This window comes from Rana temporaria, chromosome 6, assembly GCF_905171775.1.
Source record: "Rana temporaria chromosome 6, aRanTem1.1, whole genome shotgun sequence".
In the NCBI taxonomy this organism is placed as follows: domain Eukaryota; kingdom Metazoa; phylum Chordata; class Amphibia; order Anura; family Ranidae; genus Rana; species Rana temporaria.
Window position 1 is genome coordinate 195,574,959 of NC_053494.1, and position 20,534 is coordinate 195,595,492.

At 41.8% G+C, this 20,534-nt stretch overlaps 1 protein-coding gene across 1 annotated transcript in view; it reads left to right on the plus strand.

The window, feature by feature from the left end:
- The window catches only part of LRP1B (LDL receptor related protein 1B), a 1,757,966-nt gene that overhangs the window by 1,197,060 nt on the left and 540,372 nt on the right, over window positions 1–20,534 (plus strand). The window contains exon 31 of the mRNA XM_040358043.1: window positions 3,739–3,833. Coding sequence (XP_040213977.1) covers window positions 3,739–3,833 — 95 coding nt within the window. The remainder of the gene's footprint in view (window positions 1–3,738; window positions 3,834–20,534) is intronic.

Below are 20,534 nucleotides of genomic sequence, written 5' to 3' on the forward strand. Positions count from 1 at the left end.
TGAATCAGTAGGTATTTTAAGGAGGGCGCAGGACCACAGATACATGCCTGTCTTCTGAGTGATGCATTAGGATCTACCTTAAAGCGGATGTCCGCTGAAAAAAAAATATTAAAAGCCAGCAGCTACAAATACTGCAGCTGCTGACTTTTAATATTAGAACACTTACCTGTCCTGGAGTCCAGCGCCGTCCGCAGCAGAGGACGAGCGATCGCTTGTCACTCTGCTGCCCCCCCCCCCCGCCATCCTCGGTGAGGGAACCAGGAGGTGAAGTGCTCCGGCTTCACTGCCCGGTTACCTACGGCGTATGCGCAAGTCGCGCTACTCCTGCCGATTGACTCCCGCTGTGTACTGGGAGCCGAGTGTTCCCAGAACACAATGGTGGGGGGGGAGGTGATGTCATGCCCGCAGTCTGCCCGAGACTGTGTGGCCGGAAGTGGGTGCAAATACCTGTCTTTAGACAGGTATCTGCACCCCCCTCCCCCCTGAAAGGTGTCAAATGTGACACCGGAGGGGGGAGGGTTACGATCAGCGGGAGTTCCACTTTAGGGTGGATCTCCGCTTTAAAGGGTTTGTAAAGGTAAAAAAAAAAATCCCTAAATAGCTTCCTTTACCTTAGTGCAGTCCTCCTTTACTTACCTCATCATTCCGTTTTGATTTTAAATGTCCTTATTTCTTCTGAGAAATCCTCACTTCCTGTTCTTCTGTCTGTAACTACACACCGTAATGCGAGGCTTTCTCCCTGGTGTGGAGAAAGCCTCTTGAGGGGGGAGGGGGCGAGCAGGAGTGTCAGGACTCTCACTACTTTGCAGATAGAGAAAGAAGCTGTGTGTGAGTGGGCGTCCTGACACTCCTGCTCACCCCCTCCCCCCTCAAGAGGCTTTCTCCACACCAGGGAGAAAGTCTTGCATTACTGTGTGTAGTTACAGACCGAAAAACAGGAAGTGAGAATTTCTCAGAAGAAATAAGGACATTTAAAAGCAAAATGGAAGGATGAGGTAAGTGAAAGAGGACTGCACTAAGGTAAAGGAAGCTATTTAGGGAAACATTTTCTTGTACCTTTACAACCCCTTTAAGGACCAATTTTAGCAGAAATATTTTGCTCTAAATATATTAAAAAGGGCCTACAAAAATAACATACAATCTACAAAAGCACACTTCTTACCATCCTAGAATAAATTGTAACCCACTGAATAATCCCATGGATGACAATGTTTGTGTAATCAGCTGAATGATTGATGAGAATTTCACTGTATCATGTATGTTACTATCAAGACTTTCAATATAGTAGACAAAAACTGGGGCAATGATAAAAATAGATTTGGTACAAGAACTTGTTTGTACTTTTTTTTTATGTTATTGTATTGTTATTCATATTGTATGCTTGTGTTCAACATATAAAAGCACCTATGGAACTTAAAGAATAAAAAATATGTTTTTATATTTGTATGGGTTGATAAATGTGTGTATATATATATATATATATATATATATATATATATATATATATATATATATATATATATATATAAGGGTTCATAGTAAAGGTTCCAATAAATATTGCCCAGATAGCTTTTTTTTTAAATAGACTAATTACCGATTTCTGTTTCAAAGCAATTAATTTATTTTTGCTTGGTATTTTTTTTATTCCATTCACTGTTTTAGCAAATCGGAATTCCCCCAACAGGTTTTAACATACTCATTTTCTGTAGTTTGGGGGTGCCTAGAATTTTGTAAAATAATAATAATAATTATTATTATTTACAGGTATATTATTAGTATTAGTATTATTATCTATACTATATTAGACTTACTAAAATTGGAGAGTGCAAAATCTGGTGCAGCGCTGCTTAGAAACCAATCAGCTTCCATGTTTATTTATTTTTTTGTCAACGCTTAATTGAAAAAGCTGAAGTTAGAAGCTGATTGGTTATCATGGGGAACTAAGAGTTATTAATTTAAATGACTACACTTCAGCTTTAATGTTCTCCATGAATAAAAACAAGTCCTTCATATTTATTAGTCAATTTAACCTCTTGCCGACCAGCCGCTGCCATTATACTGCGGCAGGTTGGCTCTTCTGCGCAAACTGGAAAAGGTTCACATCAATATTAGCACAGTAGATCGTGGGCGCACGGGTCCTCCTCCATGTCCACCGGCAACCCACGATCGTGGTGTACAGAGGCAGGATAGGGAACTGCCTATGTAAACAAGGCAATTCCCTGTTCTGCCTAGTGACAAGTCAGAGATTTTCTGTTCCTAGTGATCGGGAACAGCGATCTTTGTCATGTCCCAGGCAGCCCACCCCCCGTACAGTTAGAACACACCCAGAGAACACACTTAACCCTTTGATCTCCCCTAGTGTTAATCCCTTCCCTTCCAGTGTCATTTTTACATTGATCAGTGCATTTCTATAGCACTGATCAATGTAATGATGTCACTGGTCCCCAACAAGTGTCATTTGGGGTCAGATTTGTCCACCGCAAGATCGCAGTCCTGCAAAAAAAAAATCGCAGATTGCCGCCATTAACAGTAAAAACTATACAACAAATAAAAGTCCCTAAATCTATCCCATAGTTTGTAGACGCAATAACTTTTGCGCAAACCAATCAATATACGCCTATTGCAATTTTTTTTTACCAAAAGTATGTAGAAGAATACATATTGGCCTAAACTTATGTATACATTTTATTTCTTTTTTTATATTTTGTTGTTTTGTATATGTATTATAGCAGAAAGTAGACTGTTTTTTTTTTCTCAAAATTGTCAGTCTTTTTTGTTTATAGCGCAAAAAAATTAAACCGTAGAGGTGATCAAATTATTATTATTATTATTATTATTATTATTATTATTATACAGGATTTATATAGCGCCAACAGTTTGCTCAGCGCTTTACATCAGGGAAGACAGTACAGTCACAATACAAATCAATACAGGAGGGATCAGAGGGCCCTGCTCGTTAGAGCTTACAATCTAGAAGGGAGGGTCAAGTGGAACAAAGGCTAGTAGCTGTGGGGGATGATCAGATGGCCTCAAATGAAAATACAGTTGTTAGGTGTGGGAAGGGTAGGCTTCTCTGAAGAGGAGGGTTTTCAGGGATCCGCTAAAAGCTAATAGAGAAGGAGATAGACGGACAGATTGGGGTAAGGAGTTCCATAGGCTTGGATCAAAATACCACCAAATACCACCAAAAGAAAGCTCTATTTGTGAGAAAAAAAGGACGTCAAATTTGATTGGGTACAACGTCGCACGACCATGCAATTGTCAGTTAAAGAGACGCATGGTCTTTCAGGGGGCAAATCCTTCTGGAGCTGAAGTGGTTAATATGTTTAAGAGTTACAATATACAGATCCTAATTACATCAACCGATCTTTGAGTCAAGGCACTGTGCCAGGTTTTTATGAAGATAAGTATTCATAATGAATTTGCAAACACGCTTTCCGGCGCACAATTTGCTCTTTTGCACTTTTGACCAAAGCAGATTAAGCAGATTTAACCTTGTTGCTGTTCAGTTCTGGGTGGTCTTAAACACGCCATTTTTTTGGCTTTCCAGGTGGGAATAAATTGAAGGATCCTAATCCTCTTTTTCAGCCCCTGGCACAGAGGATATTTTTCTGGCCACAATAAAAGTAGGAATTGGCCGTTGCGTTATTGTCCTAAAACCAAACACATGTTTCAATCTGGATGAATTCGGAAATATCTTTTTTGCATAACATGTTTATTTTTGTTTCTCTTGTAAAGGAAGATTTTCTGGATGGATGGAAACAGCATCAATATGGCAAACATGGATGGCAGTAACAGCAAGATCCTTTTTCAAAATCAAAAGGAGCCAATTGGTAAGTACCGCTCACAATGCCATTCATATATCCCCTTTGGTGTATTGCTATTGTTGTTTATAGGAAAGAGTAGAATGGTTTTGGTGAAATTGAATTTGCCACAAAATTATTGATTTTGCCTTTCATGGAATGTAGCTGAAATTGAAAATTTATATTTTTCTCATTGACCTGGTTAGTAAAATGAGTTTGAAGAATGTTTCTACTATTTTTTAATCTTTATTTTGCGGGTGTGAAGGGTCAGTGTATATTTAGGGTAGATTATTTTTAGTGTTCCTTGTATCTGTGTTTTCCCTTATTTTCTGATTTGTTATTATTTGTGTACTGTGACTTTAACTGTTTTATTTGACTTTATTTTCCACATGGTATGGGGGGGGCTTACAGAATCCAATAAGCCCCCCAACCACAAACACCCACAACCACCAGTAGAAAAAAATAAATATTTTTTTCTGGACAGCCGCACTCCACACAATCGTTGCCTTTATTGGTAAAATAAATGGCAGCACTACAAGCCACAGCAACAGCAAACTGGACAACCGACGCATTTCATGCTATTCCTATTGTTTAATCATAGTAGTGCTGTTTTTGATTTTACCAATAAAGGCAACAATCTTTTTTCCACCTTGCTATATGCATTGCCTGTACCTGCGGCTTCTGTGAGAAGGATCATTACAAGGACACATTCCACCTGGAGCGACACAACTTCTCTCTTTCCACCCACAACTACCGGGCCAGGGTTGTGGTGAAGAGGCCCCTGACCTTGTGAACACGGGGACAAGGTGCTTTGACAGGGGTTATGGTTAGGGGGGAAAATGTATGACAATGGTGAACAAGATGAATAGAGAGGGGGATCTCCTTAACAGGGGCACAGACAAAACAAAACCTGCAAGACAATAACATAATGAGCTAGTATGCATCGTATACTAGCACATTATGAAATACTTACCTTAGAATGAGGCTCCTGCAGCTCGCCTGGTCATCCCACGAGGGGGCTGACCTGTTCTCTCTGTGTTTCTTTCTGTTGGCCGGACCCGCGATGATGTCATGCGTCACGAGCTGCCGGACCTTTAGAGCGCATGTGCCGCTGACATCAGCTGCTGCATGAAAGTTTAGGAGATATTCATTTTACCTACAGGTAAGCCTTATGCTGCGTACATACAATCGGAAATTCCGACAAGAAAAAGAATTTTGGCTCAAACTTGTGTTGCATACACACGGTCACACAAATCTTGTCTGAAATTCCAAACGTCAAGGACGCGGTGACATACAACACTAGGACGAGCTGAGAAAAAAGAAGTTCAATGATTCTGAGCATGCATCAAATTGATTCAGAGCATGCATGTTTTTTTTTGTGCATCAGAATTGCATACTAGACATGTGCATTCGTTTTCGTTAGAATGCATTTTCGTCCGAAAATCTGTTTTTTTCGTTATTGTTTTAACAAACGATAACGAAAGTGCAAGAAACGAAAACCGAAAGATCCGACATAAAAAATGCTTTATTTTAGTTTTCGTTGCGGTAAAAATTCGATATAGAGAGATTCGACATTATAGGGAAAAGATTCAACATCATAGAGAAAAGATCCGACATTATAGAGAAAAGATTCGACACTATAGAAATAATAGATTCGACATTACAGAGAATAGATTTCGATTTATGAGAAAATAGATTCGACATTATAGAGAATAGATTCGACATTATTACTAGTCATACAACATTAGAATTCTTGTAGGCGGAAAATTCGAACGGAAATGTACGATTCGACGTAAAGATTCAACGTTCCGTCGAATATTCGTTTGAACAATAGACAGAAACCAAAAATATTCGACGTTCCGTCGAATATTCGACCATTCGACAGAAACCAAGTATTATTGGATTTTCGGACGAAAGCTATTCCCCAACGAAAAACGAAATAAATCAAAACGATTTTCGGGAGTAACTAAATAAATTTATTTTCCAAACGAAAACGAAAAAACTAAACGAAATATTCCAGTCTGCACATGTCTATTGCATACACACGATCAGAACCTTTCCCGTCTGAAAATTTGAGAACCAGCTCTCAAATTTTTGCTGTTGGAAATTCCAACAGAAAAAGTCCAGTGGAGCCTACACGGGGTTGGAGTTTCCGACCAAAAGCTCACATTAAACTTTTTTTGTCGGAATTTCCGATCGGCATAATTATAGGCTAGCCTGTGAGTAAAAATGACCAAGCGGGCAATACAACTGCTTTAAGTGTTTTGGATTCCCCCATCTGAAGAGAGCCGTGGTGACCTGTGGAAAACCCAAGCCAATAGGCAATCCAGTTGTGAGAACTATACTGTGTATTGCCAATTGTATCTATTACATTGGATAGCAGAAAAGTTTCTTGTCTTTGTATTGACATTCAGCTTTAAGAAGCCTGAATGAGGGAGTAAAAATGTTGAGTTAAATTCAAATCATATGGATAGACATTAGACGTAATATAGTAGTGAGATTAAAAGGTGATTTAATAACAATGAAGTTGGGGGAGAAGATAAAAGTAATGTAAGTAAAGATGTAAATTAAAGTAGAGTTTAATGGAGAGAGTTTTGCTCCAATTTTTTTTTTCCCAGTCCACGAGTCGGTCATTTTCTCTTGCGCCACCATCAACATCGCTTTCTCTAATATGGCCGATAACTTGTTCTCAGCAGAACAGCAAATGTAAATATAATGCTAAATAGTTCTTGTTATGCAACAGAATGGAAATATTTGCATGACTGTTATTATGTTAAGCACATTATAGCTATTATATATGATTATGATGTTAGTAGGCTCCTTTTATAAATAGAAACGTACATTGTAGATTTAATGGACCTGTAATAGATGGAACATGGTGACATTATACAAAAAAATAAGTGTTTACAGTTACGGGAACCCATTCGCAGTCTGCAGTGTGTTGATTAGGGCCCCTGCTGAAGGCACAGCGGGTGTTTAGACAGCACTTGCTGTAATGTGTCTTTGAAATATTTAATATTAACTGTTTTCATAATGTATATATAATGCATACATGGAGTATATCCATTACAGTGCCCACCAAGGCCGGTTAAGTCAGATTGTGTCATTGTAGGAACGGTATGATTGGGCTTCGGTCAGTCAGCCTTTATCTGAACCCCTGCTAGCACAGTTGGAGCATTCGGAGCCCTGTGTGTGCTGGGACGCAGCGAAATGGGCAGCAAATGTTACTTTACTGCAGTTTTATGGACCAGGACAAGAACACAGCCAGATGTTACCTAATAAACAAGACTTACTGGCAGATAGAGAACATGTTATGGTCCTGCTTTCATATGTGACATTACACTCACCGCTTTAATACTGGTGATAGTTCTGAGCTGCCTACTCTAGGGGGGCCATTTCTCAATTGTGCCATAGTTCTTGTGACAGCTCCAATGTTGTTTGCATGAGGAAGGAAGGCTGGCACAGCTGGCACAGCTGGGTTAACGCAGTCATCTGCAGTGGGCTGGTGTGGAGTATTGCTACATGACATCGTAGTTACATTACTACTGTATTTATTGGCGTATAACACTGACTTTTTTACCCTGAAAATAGAGGGTAAACTGTGCCTGCGTGTTATATGCAGGGGGCTGTGGAAAGTTATTTTTCCTGAAACTTCCCTCTTAAAGTTAGGGTGCGTGTTATACGCCAATAAATACGGTACATACAGTAGTTAGTTAGGTTGAAAAAAAGACACAAGTCCATCTAGTTCAACCTATAAAAGGGAAAAATAGAACACACACACATATATATATATATATATATATATATATATATATATATATATATATATATATATATATATATATATATATATATATATATATATATATATATATATATATATATAATCCCAATTACTCAATCCTATACCATAGCTCCCAACTGTCCCTGATTTTGAAGGACTGTCCCTGATTAAGAACAAAGTCCCTCTGTCCCTCTTTCCTCCTCATGTGTCCCTCATTTTGGGCTGACCTATAGAGTTGTATATAAAATGCACTTTTTATCTTTCAAAAAGTGTTTCCCAGTGCTAAACCTTTCATCTGATTTCTAAATTGCTGCATTTGTAAATGTCAAAAGCCAATATAAAGTAATTGTAGTGGTAAAAAAAAGCACTTGTGGCTTTAACTAATATTTTTATTGTATAATTCTCCTTTAATGGGGTGTGTCAGGGGGTGTGTCCTATGCCAACATAGTTTTGCTAATCCCTCGTTCCCCAAAAAAAAAACAACAAGGCATGATACAATTTAATACAGCAGGGGGAAAATTTCCTTCTTGATCCTCGAGAGGCAATCTGATATTCCCTGGATTTACTTTAAATGTTAGTATCCAGTTACATTATGTACATTTAGAAAATAACCCAGTCCTTTTTTAAAGCAATCTACTGAGCTGGCAAGAACCACCTCTGCAGGGAGTCTATTCCACATGTTCACAGCTCTTAAGCCATCCATCCGATGAGAACGGTCTGATGGACCGTTGTCATCGGTTAACTGATGAATCTGACTGATGGTCCGTCGCATCCACACACCAACGGTTAAAAAAACTATTGTGGCAGAACGCAGTGACGTAAAACACAACGACGTGCTGAAAAAAACAAAATTCCAATGCTTCCAAGCATGTGTCAACTTGATTCTGAGCATGCATGGATTTTAAAGCAAGTTTGCTTTTTTTAACCGATGGTTAAATAACCTACACACGATCGGTTTTGACCAAAGAAAACGGTCCATCAGACCGTTGTCCTCTGTTTAAACTATCGTGTGTACGAGGCCTTACTGTGAAGAAGCCTTTCCGTATTTGGATATTAAATCTCTTTTACTCCAGATCTAAAGAGTGTCCCCTTGTTCTCTGTGATGACCTTAACGTGAATAACTCAACACCAAGTTCACTATATGGACCCCTTATATATTTGTACACATCGATCATATCCCCCCTTAATCTCCTCTTCTCAAGAGAGAATAAATTCAGTTCCTCTAATCTTTGCTCATAGCTGATCTCCTCCATGCCTCTTATCAGTTTGGTTGCCCTTCTCCGCACTTTCTCCATTTCCCTGATATCCTTTTTGAGAACTGCAAGTTCCAGATGAGGTCTTACTAATGATTTGTACAGGGGGGCAAAATGATATCTTTCTGTCTGAAGTCCATACCTCTCTTAATACAAGAAAGGACGTTGCTTGCTTTGGAAACTGCAGCTTGGCATTGCATGCCATTATTGAGCTTATGATCAACCAAAGCCCCCAGATAATTCTCCACTATGGATTTCCCCAGTTGTACTCCCCTTGGTATGTATGATGCATACTATAGGGCAGTGTTTCTCAACCATTTTTCAGTCGGGGCAGCCTTGAAAACTATGCACATTCTAAAATGTAAAAAGACTAAACTCCCTCCCTCCTGCTGCCTGCCGGTCTTTCTTTGGCTTATCGTTTCCACTCATTTGCCTGATAAATGATCTGACGGTGTGGCCGGCTGCTCCCATAGGTGATAAAAGAGTTAACACTCTTTGATTGCCTCTATGGCCTTTGAGGACTGGAGCAATGTCATGATGTTACGTACGGTCCAGGCTGGAAGAAAAAATAAAAAATAAAAAAATATCTATCTATCTATCTATCTATCTATCTATCTATCTATCTATCTATCTATTTTTTTTTTTATATTGTAAAGCAAAAGATTTTTGCTTTTGACCCCAGATCTCTAAATAAAGAAGACCTGTAATCCATATGCCTATTACAAGGGATGTTTACATTCCTTGTACTAGGAATAAAATTGATTAAGAAATAAACGGACAGTGTAAAAATAAAAAATAAAAAGTAAAATAAATAATAATTAGAAAAACTTTGAAGCGCACAGAAGCGAAAGCATATGTGAGTCGCGCACGCATATGTAAACGGTATTCGACCCACACATCACCTCGAATGTTAGAGTGAAAGCAATAACTGGAGATACACCGCCGTAACTGCTACCTGAATCTAGCCCGTTCTATTTTTTTCACAGATGGGAAAAAAAAAAAAGGATGGGGCCCACACACGATCGGTTTGTCCAATGAAAACAGTCCATCGGTCTGTTTTCATCGGACAAACCGATCGTGTGTACACGGCTTAAGTGCCAGAAAATGATTGGTCAGCAAGTGGTTAAAAGAAACATGTGCTTTCAGAATGATGTACTCTAGCATTGCGGACCTTCTTCTGAAAATGCTAGTTTTGCCAATCTAGTAACTTTAAGCATTTGAGTCACTGGTTAAGATTTGATAACAAGCGTGCTTCAGGTCAGCAACTAAAGCAGCACTGAAGCCCTGTCAAGAGAATGGTGTTCCAACAAAAAAAAAAAAAAAACACATATACTGTATTTTATATGAAATGGTGCTGACAGTGGCCGCAGTTGGGGAAAAGTTTAGCTCACACTCCCATAATCCTTCATTCTCCGTATTACCAACAGGATGGCTAAGTGTAAATAAATAATGATTGATTGCGGCTTTTTTACATTATCCTCCTCCGCAAGAAGCGGACTTGATGATTTGTGTTCAGCTGTCACCCAACAAATAGTGATATATCTAAGTCACATATTTTTACGATATTTTGATGCAAGCAGAAAATCCGGCTTACAGTATATCATTAACACAGGACAAATCATCTGTGTGCTTGTACCAGTGTAGCCCCAAGCGCTGTAGATCACCTATGGACCTGTCATATATTACATGCTTCAGATTAGCCAGCCAGCTATTCAGCCCCTGCCGTTAACACGAGAATAAAGCCATCAATTTTAATCTTCGCATTATGCTTCCCTTTGATTTATCGAAAATATTGAAGTCATTGTTTTGGCTTTTTGGTTGTTTGCCGAGATGTTCTCTTGTAAGACAAATAACGTTGTTACATTTATCATCCTGTTTAGCAGCTTTTGATGTTTCCTGGGAACTTAATTCTTGTCAAATGGCTTGTGCTGTTTACAGGCCCCATAAGGGAAAAATATATTTCTTTGTCTTGTTTTGTTCTTAAATTTGTTTTAAAAATGGGGGGGGGGGGGGGGAATGTTGGCATTATTTTTTCCATTCTACACTGGTCGTCTAGAGATTCATACTTTGAAAAGACTAGTTACCATTTACTTTTGCAAATTTTGATCATGCATCCATTTTTTGTATGATCAATCCACTTGAAAGTTATATTTAACCACTTGCCGACCCGCAACATACTGATACGTCACTGGATTGGAAGAGTGATCTCTCGGTCATCACTGCAGCTTTAGCAATGATCGAGATATCATTTTTCAGGGTCAGCAATTCCCCTCAATGTAAAAGTAATCCTAGTAGGTAAGAAGACACTGGATTACTTTTACAGGCGTGAAAGAGGGTCCCGCCTGTGGAATCGGGGAGCCTGGTAAGGATGCAACTGGCAGCATATGGTTCCTGAGGCATAGTCATAGGCGTGCGCACAGGGTGTGCCAGGTGTGCCCAGGCACACCCTAATCACACTGTGCAGCACAGATTCCCCCTACTGCCCTGGTTCCCCCCCTTCTTCTTCTCGCAGTGCTTCTGGCTTCCCTACTCTCCTCTCCCTCCGGCTGTTGCCGCGGAGATGTTTTAGGATGAGTGGGGGAAGGGGCCGGTAAATATGTAACTTACCGGCCCCTTCCCTTTCATCGTGAGTGATCGGTAGTGTTTTAACTTTGGGGTGCACACCCTAATGCAATTGGCTGCGCACACCTATGGGCATAGAAAAAAGAAACTGATGTTCTTCCTCCCACTGTGTGAAATCAGAAACCAGAAGCGATGAGGATCATGTCACGTCTGGTTTCGGTCTCATGTAAACAAGCCGTTACCGGCTGGAACAAGCATCTGATTAAACCAATCTTGGTGCTTTGGAGGGCATAGAAGAGATCTGGGGTCTAATTGATGTTTCAGTAAAGAGTACCTGTGACTGTGCTATTACAAGGGGTGTTGTCCATCCCTTGTGATAGCAATAAAGTTGATCGGAAAAAAAGTAAAGGGACAGTGTAAAAACAAAAAAAAGGAATAAAATAAATAATAATCAAAAAATGTAAAGCTACCCTGCATCCTCTTGCTCATAAGTAGGTCACGCACATGTAAACAGTGTTCGCACCAGACTTATTAGGCATCGGCGCAAACATTACAGTGAGGGTAATAGTTCTAGCACCAGACCTCCTGTGTATTGCTAAACTGATAATCTGTAAAAGCTTTTGCGATGTCGCCTATGGGCCTATGTCGCCTATGAGACATAGCTACCGGTAGTTATGGTCTACTGCATGGAACCATAAATTTGCCTTTTTTTGGTAGACTGGGAACTTGCTTTCATGATGGAGGAGCAAATGCATGACCTTGGCAATGATGTCCATTGGATGGTCAAGTCCAACAATTGACTATGTAGCATCGGGCAGGGGTTGGAGAGAGTCTCAGATATTTTGCTGGGTTAAATGGTTCATGTTTCTTCCTAGCACTGCTATGAGATCAGCATTAATAAAAATAAAATAAAAATGGTACTGTAGTTTGGCACCATTCCATGAGCATGTGTAATTTTAAAGCATGATGTTAAGTGTCTATTTTAATATTTTATATTTTACCAAACAATTGCTTATAATGTTTTTTTTTTGCATTAAAATTCATTAAAGTATATTTTTTCCCTCAAAAAATTTTTTAGTGCACACAAACAAAATATAATACCCAATTGTAAAAAACATGATGTTTCATTGAGTAAATAGATAGCAAACACGTCAAGATGTAAAATTGTTCACGCCTGTGAAATTTCAACAAACCACGGTATCTAGAATTGTCCATAGGTGACACTAAAAGCCTTTACAGCAGGGGTCTCAAACTGGTGGCCCTACAGCTGTTGCGGAACTACAAGTCCTATTATGTCTCTGTGTCACGTACCTGATGGTGGTGAACCCGATATAGCAGAGGGAGGCTCCTACTCTCGGCCCCTGGTAAAGTAACAGAAGGCGCAGAATTGAGGAGTGGTACGAGTGCCTGGCAGGATCAACAGAGGTAGAGGTAATCCGGAAGTTCAGGAACTGGGAAACAGGAGCTGAAGCAGCTGACAGGTTAGGCAGACAGGAACTGGATCACTGGACCGGAATCCTCATTGCTCCCAGGATCACTCATCACAGAGGAGAGGGGGAATGGACATTCCTCCTTCTCCTCTGTGGGCAGCTGTCCTGAATTCTTACGGTGTTCCTGAGCTCCCTGGTGGAACTGGAGAGCCCTGGAATGACCATGGGCAGTGGCGGGAGGGGAGGGGCCTTCAGAGGGCTGTAAAAGTTACAGCCGCACGCTTCACTTTTATAAAGAAAGCCAGTTGCGGCAGAAAAAAAACAGTACCGGGATCATGCAGCCATGATCTTGGTATAGCCAATTGCCGACAGGATAGACTATGGACTACAGGATTTGTAGTGTGAATAGACTACAACTAATGTGCACTGCTTCTTACAAACAAAGGAAGTGAGGGGAAACTCATGAAGGACATTTGAAGGAGGCAGAATAACACAGTAAGAGACAATTTAATGAAGAATAGACTACAAGGCTATTAAGTAGTGGATGTGTATTAGTGGATGTTGCTTAATGTCACTTTAAGTGCATTGGTGTTGTTGCTGAGTGTTGAGGTAGCCCAAAGGCATGCAAGAACGGGATGGGGAACTCTATTGGAGAGATATAACTGCCGGAGTCCACAAGAGACTTCATAAATCAGTGGGTGGCTCAACCTTTAGACTCCATCCATATCTGCAATATTACTACCATCAAACCTTTCTATGGATGAAGACATCTCACTTAGCTTGAATTTTTGCTTTAATCTGAAATTAATCAAATCCCTCCTAGAGTTGTTAATGAACAGATGAAATTACAGTGGTGAAGAAATTGACCTGAAAGCTGATTTTGGCTAATGAGCTATGTGTACACTAATGTCCTGAGAATTCCTTGTTGAGGAGTGATGATGACTTTGCCAAGTGTGGTAGAAAACGAACCTTGACAGTACGCTTGTTCTTTAATATCAGCCTCACAGCGAAACCCAGACAGTGATGAAAAACTCTAATAAGCTCCATCTCATAATGGATGTGCCTTATTTGCCAATTAAATATGCTCGGGCTGTTTGCAATATATCTTTGGAGGTTTTAATTACAGAAGTTATGCTTGCTTTAATGCTGCAGAGCGTAAAACGAAGAGTTAAATAACTATGAAAGTATGTTCACCTCACCGAGAAAAAAGAATAAACAGGACGGGACTACCGGTAAATGTACCATAAGGCTGGAACACTGGAGTATTCTCCTCAAATACTATTGCTAGTTAACCACTTCAGCCCCGGAAGATTTGGCTGCTATATGACCAGGCCATTTTTTGTGATACGGCACTGCGACGCTGTACCCAAACAAACGTCCTTTATTTCCCACAAATAGAGCTTTCTTTTGGTGGTATTTGATCACCTCTGCGTTTTTGTTGCGCTATACACAAAAGAAGAGCAACAATTTTGAAAAAAACACATAGGCCCAGATTCTCAAAGGGCTTACGACGGCGCAACGCCATGTACGCCGTCGTAAGTCCTAATCTGGGCCGTCGTATCTATGCGACTGATTCTTAGAATAAGTTACGCATAGATATCCATTAGATCCGACAGGCGTAAGGCTCTTATGCCGTCGGATCTTAACTGCAATTTTTTTTTGCCCGCTAGGTGGCGCATCCGTCGTTTTCCCCGTCGAGTATGCAAATTAGCTAGATACGCGAATTCCCGAACGTACGCGCGGCCGACGCAGTAAAGTTACGACGTTTACGTTAGGCTTTTTTCCCGGCGTAAAGTTGCCCCTGGGTCTATGAGGCGCAACCAATGTTAAGTATGGCCGTCGTTCCCGTGTCGAAATTTAAAAATTACGTTGTTTGCGTAAGTCGTCCGTGAATGGGGCTGGACGCCATTTACATTCACGTCGAAAACAATGCCGTCCTTGCGACGTCATTTAGAGCAATGCACGCCGGGATATTTTAGGGACGGCGCATGCGCAGTTCGTTCGGCGCGGGGACACGCTTCATTTAAATGAAACACGCCCCCTACCCGCCTAATTTGAATTAGGCGGGCTTACACCGGGTGATTTATGATACGCCGCTGCAACTTTACACGCAAGTGCTTTGTGAATAAAGCACTTGCATGAAAAACTTGCGGCAGCGTAACGTAAATGAGATACGTTAAGCCCGCCCAAATTTACTCCATTCTACGAGAATCTGGGCCATATATTTTACCTTTTGCTATAATAAATATCCGAATAAAAAAAAAATGTCTTTTGGTTACTGATTCTGAATGAGAATTACATTTTCATTAGTGATCAGCTGATGCACTTGCAGTGTTCTAATGAGGATTGCTGCAAGGTCTTAACCCTTTGGGAGCATCTCATAAAAAAACTTTTTTTTGTTGCAGGGGGTGTCAAAAATCTGACATGTATGTTAGTTCAGATTTCTGGGAAAATCAGTGAACAAATCACACCAGCAGAAAATTAAATTTCTGGGGAAGTTCACCCCCTGTGTACAGAACACCTCCAGGTAGCCATATTGCATTCAATTTTAATGAAAATTACATCACCACAGATTAAAAAGGAAAGGTCATTTTTAATAACATTCAATTACAATATGACTTGTGTAGCGATTGTATATGCTATATTATTTTATTTAAACCCTTGCCAACCACCCCATGCAGATATACTGCGGCAGAGCCGCTGGATCACACATCTGATTAATGATCCAGTACTTCCGGGTAGGGGGCGTGTTCGCACGTGCCTGCCACCCTGGCTGTGCTGTGATTTGATCAAGCTGATCAGTGGGTGCCAGCCAACAAACAATCACTGGCACCCACTGATCAGCTCCATCACATCAAGGAAGGGAGCTCTGTGATGTAATCAATACAGAGCTCCAAACACTGACAGACAATCTTGCCATTTTTTATTTATTGTTTATTCCCTGCAAAGCAGGAGGAAATAACAGAAATATTAATTTATTCTGGTCATTGGAAGGAATGAACAGCCAAGCGTGTTTAGATATGTTTTTTTTTCTAAACGCCTGTGCATGGACACATGTGCTAACATTGCAAGGTATTTAGAGACAGGAAAAAAAGCAAAAACAGCGTTTAAAACATCCTGTGTGTATGAAGCCTCAGGCTCTGTCCGCTGGAATTTATCCGCGGATCGGTTTCAGTGGATAGATCCGCTGGTGTGTACGACCCAGCGGATATTTATCCGTGGATATTTTTCGGGCCGATGGATTTCCAGCGGATAAAAATTTCTTAGCATGCTAAGAAATCTATCCGCTGGAATCCAGTCCAGCGGATTGATCCGGTGGTCTGTACAGACTCACCGGATCAATCCGTCCGATTCCCTCCCTCGCATGCGTCGTAATGATTCGACGCATGCGTGGAAGTACTTATATTTCAGCGTCGCGCACGTCGCCGCGTCATCATCACGGCGACGGCGCGACACGTCACCGCGGAGGGAATTCCGCGCGGATTTTGATCTGATGGTTAGTACAACCATCAGATCAAAATCCGCCAGAGGATTTATCCGTGGAAACGGTCCGGAGGACCGATTCCGCGGATAAATCCTCTCGTGTGTACGGGGCCTTATGATTACAGGGAGGGTTAGTATAAGGGTTACAGGGAGGGTTAGTGTTAGGGTTACAGGGAGGATTAGTATAATGCCGCGTACAGACGGTCGTTTTTTGTGATGAAAAAAAACGACGTTTTAAAAAACGTCATTTAAAATGATCGTGTGTGGGCAAAACGTCATTTTATGTCTTCAAAAAAACGACCAAAAAAAAATTCGAACATGCTCGAATTTTTTGTGTCGTTTTTCAAAACGTCGTTTTTGTTTCACAGAAATTGACCGTGTGTAGCAAAAAACGACGTTTAAAACGACGTTGTTACACCCGCGCATGCCCAGAAGCTAGTTATGAAGTGAGCTTCAATAGAAAAAAGTGGTGAAACGTAACCTCGCTTTGCTAGAGCATTGTGAAAAAACGATGGTGTGTAGGCAACATCGTTTTTGAAAATGATGTTTCAAAAACGTCGTTTTATTTCACGATTTAAAACGTTGTTTTTTTTCATCACAAAAAACGACCGTCTGTACGCGGCATAAGGGTTACAGGGAGGATTAGTATAAGGGTTACAGGGAGGATTAGTGTTAAGGTTACAGGGAGGGTTAGTATAAGGGTTACAGGGAGGGTTAGTATAAGGGTTACAGGGAGGATTAGTGTTAGGGTTACAGGGAGGATTAGTATAAGGGTTACAGGGAGGATTAGTATAAGGGTTACAGGGAGGATTAGTGTTAAGGTTACAGGGAGGGTTAGTATAAGGGTTACAGGGAGGGTTAGTATAAGGGTTACAGGGAGGATTAGTGTTAGGGTTACAGGGAGGATTAGTATAAGGGTTACAGGGAGGATTAGTATAAGGGTTACAGAGAGGATTAGTATTAGGGTTACAGGGAGGGTTAGTATAAGGGTTACAGGGAGGGTTAGTATAAGGGTTACAGAGAGGATTAGTATTAGGGTTACAGGGAGGATTAGTGTTGAGGTTACAGGGAGGGTTAGTATAAGGGTTACAGGGAGGGTTAGTATAAGGGTTACAGGGAGGGTTAGTATAAGGGTTACAGGGAGGATTAGTGTAAGGCCTAGTACACACGAGAGGATTTATCCGCGGATACGGTCCACCGGACCATATCCGCGGATAAATCCTCTCGAGGATTTCCACGGATTTGGATCCGATGGAGTGTACTCACCATCGGATCGAAATCCGCGCCGAAATCCCCTCGCGATGACGTGTCGCGCCGCGATGATGACGCGGCGACGTGCACGACGCTGTCATAAAAGGAATTCCACGAATGTGTCGAATCATTACGACGCATGCAGGGATCCCTTCGGACGGATTGATCCGGTGAGTCTGTACAGACCACCGGATCGATCCGCGGGAGCCAATTCAAGCGGATAGATTTGTAGACATGTCTACAAATTTTTATCTGCTGGAATTGGGAAATTTCCGCGGATAAATATCCGCAGGAATGTACACACCATAGAATCTATCCGCTGAAACCGATCCGCTGAGATTTTTCAGCGGATGGATTCTATCGTGTGTACGGGGCCTTAGGGTTACAGGGAGGATTAGTATAAGGGTTACAGGGAGGATTTGTGTCAGGGTTACAGAGAGGATTAGTATTAGGGCTTCAGGGAGGGTTAGTGCTAAACTTACAGGGAGGGTAAGGGTTAAGGTTACAGGGAGGATTAGTATAAGGGTTACAGGGAGGGTTAGTATAACGGTGACGTGGCCACGCCGTCGCCGCGACGATGACGCGGTGACGTGCGCGACCCTGGAAGGTCAATGCTTCCACGCATGCGTCAAATCACTTCGACGCATGCGAGGGCTTTCGGCCGAGCGGACATGTCCGGTAAGTCGTACAGACGACCGAACATGTCCGACGGACAGGCTTCCAGCGGACATGTTTCTTAGCATGCTAAGAAACATTTGTCTGCTGGAAACCTGTCCGATCCGCCGGAAAATTGTCCGGTCGGACGTACAGACGACCGAACATGTCCACTGAAACTGGTCCGCGGACCAGTTTCAGCAGACATGTTCGGTCGTGTGTACGAGGCCTAAGAGTTGCCATTACATGGAGCATTAAAAAGACCTTGGGGTAGGGAATTTATTTTTTGTACAGGGAACGCTACAGTAATACATGACAGTGTCAGTGGTGCTAAAAGTGAATATTAAGCATTATTATATCATATATGTTTTTGTTGTTGTTACACTTCAGTAAAAATGTACTTCAGGTTCAGGCAGTCCAAACACGGCTTTATATTACAATGGGTGCTGGATGCTGGTCTTCACAGGTAAGTACACACGTGAGTTATGTCCTCAGCAATGTCATAGGAGCTAAAGCAGGGGTGGGCAATTATTTTTTCGATGGGGCCACATGAGAAATTAAAAATATTTTGGAGGGCCGGGCCAAAAGGCTAAACTCAATACTGCATAAAATCAATTGTATTTCTTTATAAAAAGCAGTAAATATCATTGTTGGACAACTGGTACGAGTACTTGTTATAGTTACACAATGAAAAAGTGAGGTTGCCTTACAAGAAAAAAAATGTAATTTATTAAACAAAATTTCCCAAAACAATGAACATTTTTCACTATTTGTGACTCATATTAGTGAAAATTTCCAGAGAGGATCAGAGACTGCGGACATGATACCAGAGAGGATCAGAGACTGCGGACATGATACCAGAGAGGATCAGAGACTGCGCACATGATACCAGAGAGGATCAGAGACTGCAGACATGATACTAGAGAGGATCAGAGAATGCAGACATTGTCCCCATAAAGTCCTGCCAAACGACAATGTATGCCGTGTCATAAATTATGGTTTATGTATGTCTTATTGTCTTAGTGATTGATTCACATCACAACTTCATTGATAGCTTTTTTTTTGTATGATTTTTAGTTTTGCTCATTACTGCCACACACGTGCAATGCATGGCTGCATGTGTGTGGCAGTGATGAGCAAAAGCAAAAATCATACAAAAAATAAGGGTATCAATTTTAAATCAATGAAGTTGTGATGTTAATCAATCACTAAGACATACATAAACCAGTGTGCCATCAATTGCTGTCAGTGTGCCACCAGTGTGCCATCAATTGCTGCCAGTGTGCCATCAATTGCTGCCAGTGTGCCACCAGTGTGCCATCAATTGCTGCCAGTGTGCCATCAATTGCTGCCAGTGTGCCATCAATTGCTGCCAGTGTGCCACCAGTGTGCCATCAATTGCTGCCAGTGTGCCATCAATTGCTGCCAGTGTGCCACCAGTGTGCCATCAATTGCTGCCAGTGTGCCATCAATTGCTGCCAGTGTGCCATCAATTGCTGCCAGTGTGCCACCAGTGTGCCATCAATTGCTGCCAGTGTGCCATCAATTGCTGCCAGTGTGCCACCAGTGTGCCATCAATTGCTGCCAGTGTGCCATCAATTGCTGCCAGTGTGCCACCAGTGTGCCATCAATTGCTGCCAGTGTGCCACCAGTGTGCCATCAATTGCTGTCAGTGTGCCACCAATTGCTGCCAGTGTGCCATCAATTGCTGCCAGCATCCCCACAAGCAAGTACCTGATGATGATTATGAAATCTCTGTCCTGTCAGTGTTTTGCTGCCTGCAGTCCTCGGCCGTCTCGGGTCTCCTACAGCAGCCTGTGCAGTGTGCACAGTGTGAGGTGAGGAGTCGGGACCGGGTCATTACTTGGCGGGAATTGGGGGACTTTTTTGAATTCGGGGACACTCACTCCACGTGGTGACGGGCGGCTGGGAATGCCGTCAGCAGGGGGCGGGAAAGGAAGCGTGGCCAGCTCCAATGGCTTCTTCGGCTGAATCAGCGGGGGGCGGGAAAGGAGGCGCGGCTAACACCCACAGGTTTCTTCGGCTGCACCAGCGGGGGGGGGCGGGAAAGAGGTGCGGCTAACACCCGCAATTCTTTCGACTGCAAATTCAGACTTCAAATTCAGATTTCTAGCGATCCGCCCGGGGGCCGGATTAAAAGGTCCGCCGGGCCGTATACGGCCCGCGGGCCGTAGTTTGCCCACCTCTGAGCTAAAGAGAAGATCAGCTGAACTCCCAGGAAAGTGTACGCTGTGGGTTGGATTCACCAGCAGACTTGGTTCACATTATACGATTATGTGATTTACTAATGTGC